Here is an 8,831-nt window from a genome sequence, read left to right on the forward strand (position 1 = left end):
ACGCCAACTAGCTAAATTTCAGAAAAGAAGCCATTTAGAAATCTCGTATAATAATCCCATACGTTCTACACAAACACTTATATCTCTACTATAAACCGTACCATAAGATGTGTTATTTTCTAATACTAATCTGGGAGACAAGCAAAGGCCGAGGAAGATTGAGTAGATTATAATATTAATATCAAAATATGTAAATTTATAAGATTAGTTATAAGGTGTAAGAACTTGGTTGTTTAAAATAAAGGCTTCATTCATTCGTTGTTTCATTCAATCATTCGCTAATCCTTGAATTTAGTTTTGATACATACTTATTATAAGTGTGAATAATGTAATTGATTTTGTTGCTGGATAGTTGTAGTATATAAGTATTTGTAGTAATATCATTCATTGTCATTACAATAGGATCACATAAATAAACATCCATTTGCTTTAATATTTTATTAGTCAACCACGTGTACTTGTTTACAATTTAATTAAAAGTAGACAAATTAAGAATAATATTATGGAATTAGTGCTTTTACAACCAGCGCATATGGCATTATAGCGTTCGACGTTTGGTAAGTCAAAAGTGTAGAATTGTCGCTTATAATCATACCACTCCCATCTTTCGACCCTTGACGGGGATCGCCGCAATATTAAGGAGAAGATGCCACCGTCTCCAATTTCAGAACAGTGGTTTAGGATGAGAGTACTGGGTGTCACTTTCAAAAGCTTTATTACGTCTGGATGTCGAGGTGGGTCGTCCGGATACCAAATTTCTGCAAAAAAAAAACTACATTTACATTGCGGTCCAAGCAACATATTATATATATTATAGTAAGTAAAGTGAATTGGATTATCGTGATTCATGTGCACTTTTTACTTTTTGTTTTTCATGTATCCCAGTATCAGTTTAGTTTACTTTTTGTTCCTGTTTAGTCTCTTCTATATAATTATATGTAATATGTATTTTTGCACTTCTTGCCTACCTTATGTAATTTTAAAGTTTTTTTTTATTTACTGACAGTGGTTACCTGGAAGAGATCGCTCGAAAGCGATAAGGCCGCCAGTTGCCTTCCTTTTCATTTATATATGTTCAATTTCTATATTGTAATGTAACGAAGTGTTAATAAATAAATAAAATAAATAAAGTTGATTGAACTTTACTGCTTCGAGGGGCTTAAATTCTTATTAATGTTTAGTATATAATGATTAAAATTGTAAAACGTGCAGTGGAGTGTGTAATTCGAAATTCAAGACACTCTTAAAAAATCTAAACTGAAAACATTTAGTTATCGGGTCACTAGGCGTCCAAGCTACATTGCCTTACCAAATTGGCATGCTTGCTTTGTACTAATCCCCTGTTTCTTTCAGTTTGGCGTGCTTTATGACTGAAAATAAATTATAGATTTGTATGTAATTTATTATTCATTGTTGTTTCTCTATATTCTTTTGTCTTGTTTTATGTTGTGTAACAGTTAATAGTCGGTGCAAATAAATTATAGGTTAAATTTGTATGCGTAATTTTTTTTTAATAAAGATTGTATGGCAAAGTAAAATGGAAAACCTATATATTCGCATGTCGAAATAATAAAGCATTAATATTATATAAAGTTGACCTAAGTTGTGCCATTTAATGTTAGGGCAAAGTGGTTAAACTCTTCCGTCAAAATTCGACTAAATCTATTACCATTTTTTCATTCCGGTATAGATACCACACCGCGGGACACAAACATCTTGAACCAATGTCCTTGCTTTTTTTTTTGTATGGAATCTCGCTGTTGGCCTTAAGGGCCTTTACAGCTCAGCTCGGGTTGTTTTGGCGAGCGTAGCTCGGCCAGAAATGTCCTTGTCTGCGCAGAGGCGATTTTTAAGTTTAACTGGGAAGGTGGGCGGCGGTGGTGCGCGGCGGCGGGTGAGTGGCGTGTCGATCGCGTGATTGGTAAATCAGTTGATGTTTGTGTCCCTCTGTGAAACTTTCCTCCACTCCCTTGTTTAATGCTCAAGAAGTTTGCCGGTATCTGTAGCAGTTAGCAACTTGTAAAGTATCAATCACGCTTGTATCGTATGAAAATACTTACCTACACCTTTGGCCTTCATTTCTCTTTCCCACGTTGACATTGTTTCGGCCGTCCAAAATCCCGGTTCCTCGGGATAATAAAGATAGATTTGCTCCATAGTGTGGCCATCCTCATCCCATAGCACACGTATCCTTTTTTGTCCGAATAGATCTCTCTTGTCTCGCCTCCTCAGTCTAATGTCTAACCAGGAACCTGCTAATGCATTTCCCGACCATGGATTGCTTTTAGATGATCTCCAATTCTGATCTGTATAGTTTTTGATTTGGAGCTACAAAAATTGTTAATAAAGTTAATAATTATAATTAAGTATAAACAAAGATCCTTTGCCGATGTTAAGTTTAAAAGCCAATCCAGTTGGCTCACCTGTTACGCTTTTCAGGCATTTGTTGACTTAACAAATAACTTTGGAAGGAAAGGAAGACAGTGACTGTGACTAAAGATAATATAATAATAGTCTAGTAGCGTCTTTATATACATATACATACAGTACATATCCTCAATAACGAATAGGATACAATCGAATACATTGTGTCGACCAGGCAAAGACCACTTAGCAACTGCTACGACAATATAATTAATGTCGTTAATATTTCATATCAAAAGTACTTACTGTAGCATCAAAGAAGTTATCACTGATTATATCGTTATCAGCATCTGAAATGTACAAACTAACACAGCCTATTTCATCGGGCCGGTTAGTCATATCTGGATTGTGCTGGGCATAACCAACTCCATACCAGACTCCATAAATATCATCTATGTTTACTCTGTGCGACCACCGAATGCTGTCACCACAGACTCCATGAACTATAGTAACACCAAAGGTTAAGCTCAAGTATATAACTAACACTTTGAACATGGTACCACGTGGGAAGTCACAAGGAATATGGAGCACCCGTCCTGTGCGCATCACTCAATTAGCAAATGATGCAGGTATATGCAAAATGGCGTAATCATGATTCAGTGGATTGATTGCAATAATCAACATACATGTAGAATCTTGTCATTGTCGTGAGTTAATTGGGTTTTAAATACATCATTGATGTTTCGTCTGTGTTTGTGTATTACCCTAAGTCCTAATAAGATAAGATCTTATTAGGACAAAATAGATTTTACCATATTGCCATTAAAGGTAATGCATAAAATATTGATATAGGAACGCTTATGAACTTTCTTACTTCTCTGTCTGTAGAACACCCTGATTCCTATCTAGATTGTCAATAGTAAGCCACTAGGCTGAAAAAAATCTACAATAAATAGGTTCTGTCAAATTACTTGAATATATGTTTCATTTTCACGTCTTAACAATGTATATCTGCATAATTTTAACATATTGGTAGTGGATCATTAAATATATCCAAGAATATCAGTTTTACGTGATGTTTTTTAACGCTTTACTAATTACGCCGGCTTTTCTGTCGGCCTCCACCCTCTGTCTTCTTTGCAGATGAGTAGGGATGTCTGGGATGCAAATTTAATGACGTGGAATGAATGATACCTGTATATAATATTATAAAATAAATATATATTATTATTTTTTTAATAGAAAAGAGGTTACTTTTGTCGTTGAAGTAAGATCTGGCTTTAAAGAATCTTGTAGAAAGCTATATTATTACGGAGAGACTTAGTAGAATATTTGTTTGTGATTTATTTTTTTCAACATATACATGTGTTGATATTATCCACGAGACTTATACACTACTTAAATTGTTTGTACAAGAATCATATTAAATGATGAAACTTTGCTAAACTTAAATTATAAGGCGTGTGCCTAAGATATTGATTTATATATACATGAAACCGGTTTTTGCAAAAAAAGTTATAACTAATTTACTTACACAGCATAACTTAATTTCGGTATAAAATAAATTCCAATTCATGAAAAATAATCTTTATTTCCTTCTTAATAAAATATATTTTCTAAAGCATACGATAATATATATTTCTCATTGCGATCTCAAAAATATAAAAATACATACAATAATAGAATAAAATGAGAAATTCAGGTTTGAGGCTGAATTTTCACACACCCGTTTTAATGAAGAGGTGGAAAGATTTTTCATAGAAAATATATTGTGAATACTGGCAAGATCTTCTGGCGTTAACTGGTTCTCGTTTCTGGCAAGAACGACACTGTACATTTGAGAGTGAGGCAGTCTCATACAAAAGTTGAGGACGAGATGATTGTGCGACACCTTCAGTACTTGTATCACTCCCCCGAAGAATCTGTACATTGTCTCCACAGCTGGAAATATTTATAAAAATAATTAAGACATTTTTAATAGATTCTAAATGAATTTATATATTTTTTTTTATTTAGTGACAGCTCTATGCCAAATAAAATACTCATTCTAATAAGTCTGATTCTATTCGTAGAGTTGAGTCTCACCTTGTAGAGACTCATAAGTTCAATCTCCGACTATATATCGAGAGATATTTCTTCGTATAAACATCGAGGAGTTAGGTATCGCCGAGAAATCGGCCCCTGACTTAAATATCGACGTGTGTTAGACACCACCGGTTCGTCTTCTACTCACATACTATCATAGAATCCATGCCAAAGAAAAACGATTGTAACGCCTTTTTACTATTTAATTAATATTGTTATATTTATAATAAAAGTACGAATTAATTAATGAAATTCCTAAATTGCACAGTTTGACATGAAGAAATCTATAAGTTAACAATGCAATAAGTAGTTTTTTTACGCCCTTAAGCTGTATATGATTTCTGTCGATTAGTATCTCGTATCCCACGAAATTTTTGAACATTCGAAAACAATAAATTCACATATATTCGGTAGTTGACCATTTTAGAAAAAACTTGTCAACCGTATCGGCATTGTTAAACGAGTAAGTGTTTTAAATAGAAAATGATGGAGTGTAGAGGAAGTGAAATATTTTTTTAAGTTTAGTATAATTTATATTCACCGTAATAGTCATGTATTTAAGAATAGATAGATTGTAAATTATACTGTAGAAAATTTATATGATGTGGTGTACTTTAATAACAAAAATAAACAAGAAAACAATTTTTTAACCGGATTAAAGCTAAAATACACACGCACGCTGTTTAACACGCGAAACGTCGGAAAAATTTAAATTTAAAATTATGTAAATAATTATAAGTTTATAATAATACGAATAGCTTTAATCCAGTTAAAAAAATATTTTCTTTCAATGTGTAAAAGCTATGTTAACCAAAGACAATACTATAAATAAACAATATAACATACATCCGTTTGGCACGTCGGTGGGCCAGAATCCTTTGTGTGAAGTGTTGACTTTGATGTGATAATCATCTTGCCATAGCCCTTCATGCCATTCAAGTACAAAATGCCTGATCCTGTATTGTTCAGGGAGTCCATAAGCCTTATTTACGTAGGGCGAGTTCGTCAAGGGCGGGTAGGGCGTGGGCGGCGTGGGCTGAAACGAAACGTTAACCTTTTGACTCTGACATTTGAATTGTGATAAGCTACTGCAATCGTCTAAAGGTCAGTGATGCATGAATAGACAAAATGTTTTTAACGGTACACAGTTAAGACGAATAAGTTCATTTCAGAACAGATTAAGACGACACAATTTTACGTGAATGCTACAGTATTGCGTACAGTTAGTATACATAAATTTGTCGTGTTAGTTTGTAAATGTACAAAGTTACATAACAAAACTATTCACAAAGTCAAAGTAGTCAACAGCATAAGCTAAAGAGTTTGTTAGTTTGGTTGGTTAAACGCGCTAATCTCAGTTTTTTTTTCGATCTGAAAAAATATATTTGTGTTGTATAGTCTACTTATTAAGAAACACTATATGACACCGTTTCGATCCAATTAACGTAGGTAATAAAGTATGAAAACAATAATATTTGAGAATAAAAGAGTAATCTTTCCTGTTTAATATTTACAGAGGTGGACAATTGTTACTTTAATTTGATTAGTTTTACAATATTTATTACATGAAACAAGATACTCAAACAATATTTATCTAGCGTTCGCCAGTACTACCACTACAATATATAATACAACGAATTTAATAACGAATATTCACATTTAAATAAAGAGCTCAAAAACCAATTTACACTAAGTACTTACAAGATCTTTACTTATCAGTCCACCATGTACATAATCTTCAAACTTTCGTATTTGTACAATCGGACAATAGGGATTATAATCTGTCTCAGTTTCATTAAAATCATGATAAATATACTCGTGAATATACCACAAACCGAGAACAGCTTCTTCATCAAAATCATGTACAGGATGTAGGTTAGGACAGAATCGCCTATCCACAGCGGACACAAGCGTTACTAACGTTAATATAATCAAATTACACATATTAACTTCAATTAACCGACATGGATGTGTAATTAAGTGAGGCACAAGACAACAAGTGGTTAATTGAAGGTAGCCCAGTCACACGGATCAAAGCGTCATCCGTGCAACGGGAACAGCATTAGACTACTAATTGGCACCTCCACCCCACATCCTTTAAAACTTTACGACGTTATCTTTAACATAATTTGAAAAATTTATTCTTATTATTTTCTATTGATTATATATTTGAAAGAGATCTTAACGAAATGAACGTTATCGCTATTAAAATTTGATGATTATGTAACAAGTAACAAGGTGTTATATATAATAAGTTATAGTATAATACTTCTGTTTGTTTTCCAAAAACTATATATATATATATAGGGCAAGTCAATTTGGACATCAGCTAAGTAAATATTGATTTTGTTATAGGAAGTTTTAGTTTTATATATCTTATCCTATCTATTGAAAAAAATAAAACAAATATAATAAATCAAAGTATTAAGAGCACTTTGTTCTTTTGCAAGACATAAAAAGCACTTTTTAACTGCATTTGATACTCCACTAGCTTTGAATAAAAGATTATAGGAAGAACGATATAGTAAACTTATTTATTTATTAAAAACTGTCATTTTGAATCCTTTAAATATTTTTTTAAATAATTGACATATGAAAACTAAATCGAATATTAAACATAATTCTACCATAATAACATTACAATTTGAATTACTTACCTGAATATATAACTCCTTGATGTCAATGTAGAAACATTCATTTGTGTGTTCGACTCTATATTCCCCTTTCACGTGTGGTATTTTCTCGACACCATACCAAATACCAGAAATTTGATCCAAGTCAATATATCCATAATATGGTGACAGATCATCACAGTATTTGTGATTCTCGAAATAATAATTATTATTTGCATAACACTGCGATAACCCTATGAAGGTAAATAACAAAATAAACTCCATTGGTAAAGCACAGCCCGGATAAAGCCGGATCTTTACGGATAAACAACAAGAGATGTACTAGGCGACTATACGTCGTTGAGAGTTGGCTAAAGATAATCAACGGATTTACAGTGAAACAGATTCCCCCGTGGGCGGGCGTCCAAATGAAACACTCAATTGACATTACAACGCTCCTACTTAACAAGGTTGTCTCCTACCTCTACTCGCCTGCTGTTTTTTTTAAGCAGCAATAGTTATTGTTAAAGAAAACCACAACTAAACATCTTATTGATTCATTCTAAATCCCTCCCAAGAAAGTTTGGGAACTCGGCAGGCAAAGTTCTAAACTTTTATTCGCATTTTCCTTTCAGAAATTTCCAAGATTTTCCCCAGTAATGCCTTTGAAATAAGTGCAGAAAATTTTCTCGGCATACTTAACTACCCGGGCGGCAAAAACGCGAGAATGTGGAGTTATAAAAAATCAATACTGATGACGTAATAGGGTGAGTATGGATTTCACCAGATTGTAGAGCCAACAATATTGATCCAGCATTGTGTGATATCAGTAAGTGTAAAGGGGAGCGCAGTATTGTGACGTCATACTCCAAATTCTGATTGGATGAGACTGAATGACGTTGTCTCCTGGGTTCAAGTCGAGGTTGATAGCACAAGGGTACTATGAAACATAGGGGGTTATACTTTACTTAAACTTATGCCAGTTTATAGTTAGTATATTATTTATATTATAACAGATAGTATAATATTTTAATTATTAATAAAAAAATAAAATCTTTTATTTATTAATATTTATAGCCATTTCTTCTTAAAATAACCTAGTATTATACAATTAAACAATATATACAATTTTCTTAACCTACAAAGTAATAATTAGAATTATTGAATATAAAATCAATAAAACTCTTAATAATTTTTTATAATTTTTTTTAAAATTACTCCCGAAAACTTATAAACTATATTAAATACATTTTATAGTAATTCAAGAAGATAGAATAAACAAGTCACATAGATTTACGGTGATTTTTATTTCATGTTATCTCACTAACTAGATGATTTAAAAAATAGTTTGATTAAGAAACATTATGTTCAATTATTAATTGCTATTTAATGAATATAATTAAATCTTATTTACTAATAATGAGAAGTAGATTTTGGATAAGGGGCAATAATTCAAATGTAAACATTTTAGTTCACATCAGCACACAAGTATAACTTAACAGTTTTGAGAGCCCCTGTAGAGCTACTATGCTACGCGCTATAGCCTGCCGGCCATAATATCAAGCTCGTAGACAAGCTCGTAGCATAAGGCTACATTGCTATGTAGCCTGTTTGAATTGTCTATTTTACAATAACAAAAAATGCAGTATGATATACTATGTAAAGTGTATTGAGTTAATTTTAAAGAATCCACATATTTTTGTATTTATCACAGTTGGTTTTTCGGTATTCGTACCATAAAATAAAAAATGTATTAAAGTTTTAAAAATA

General features: G+C 32.3%; 2 protein-coding genes across 3 annotated transcripts; both read right to left on the bottom strand.

Annotated features, from left to right (window-relative positions):
* Window positions 1–456: 456 nt before the first annotated feature.
* On the bottom strand, window positions 457–2,965 carry LOC123707380. The gene is made up of 3 exons (XM_045657390.1): window positions 2,671–2,965; window positions 2,061–2,328; window positions 457–758 (listed from the first exon to the last, which is right to left on the bottom strand). The coding sequence occupies exons 1-3, from the start codon at window positions 2,917–2,919 to the stop codon at window positions 463–465; spliced, it is 813 nt and encodes a 270-aa protein (XP_045513346.1). The 5' UTR covers window positions 2,920–2,965; the 3' UTR covers window positions 457–462.
* A 1,000-nt stretch (window positions 2,966–3,965) lies between these two features.
* LOC123707205 lies at window positions 3,966–7,420 on the bottom strand. Of its 2 annotated transcripts, none has more exons than XM_045657063.1 (3): window positions 7,107–7,420; window positions 5,296–5,485; window positions 3,966–4,305 (listed from the first exon to the last, which is right to left on the bottom strand). In XM_045657063.1, the coding sequence occupies exons 1-3, from the start codon at window positions 7,344–7,346 to the stop codon at window positions 4,007–4,009; spliced, it is 729 nt and encodes a 242-aa protein (XP_045513019.1). In that variant the 5' UTR covers window positions 7,347–7,420; the 3' UTR covers window positions 3,966–4,006. The 2 variants fall into 2 exon arrangements, with proteins under 2 accessions (XP_045513019.1, XP_045513018.1); XM_045657062.1 differs by lacking the exon at window positions 7,107–7,420 and adding an exon at window positions 6,151–6,485.
* Window positions 7,421–8,831: the final 1,411 nt, after the last annotated feature.

The sequence above is a fragment of the Pieris brassicae genome, chromosome 3 (genome assembly GCF_905147105.1).
Source record: "Pieris brassicae chromosome 3, ilPieBrab1.1, whole genome shotgun sequence".
Classification (NCBI taxonomy): domain Eukaryota; kingdom Metazoa; phylum Arthropoda; class Insecta; order Lepidoptera; family Pieridae; genus Pieris; species Pieris brassicae.

Coding starts and splice junctions, on each gene's coding strand:
- LOC123707380 (XM_045657390.1), bottom strand. CDS start 2,919: ATGTTCAAAGTGTTAGTTATATACTTGAGCTTAACCTTTGGTGTTACT. Junction 2,329..2,670: donor ATAACTTCTTTGATGCTACA/GTAAGTACTTTT, acceptor CAATTTTTGTAG/CTCCAAATCAAAAACTATAC. Junction 759..2,060: donor AATGAAGGCCAAAGGTGTAG/GTAAGTATTTTC, acceptor TTTTTTTTGCAG/AAATTTGGTATCCGGACGAC.
- LOC123707205 (XM_045657062.1), bottom strand. CDS start 6,393: ATGTGTAATTTGATTATATTAACGTTAGTAACGCTTGTGTCCGCTGTG. Junction 5,486..6,150: donor GACTGATAAGTAAAGATCTT/GTAAGTACTTAG, acceptor GTTTCGTTTCAG/CCCACGCCGCCCACGCCCTA. Junction 4,306..5,295: donor CACCGACGTGCCAAACGGAT/GTATGTTATATT, acceptor AAATATTTCCAG/CTGTGGAGACAATGTACAGA.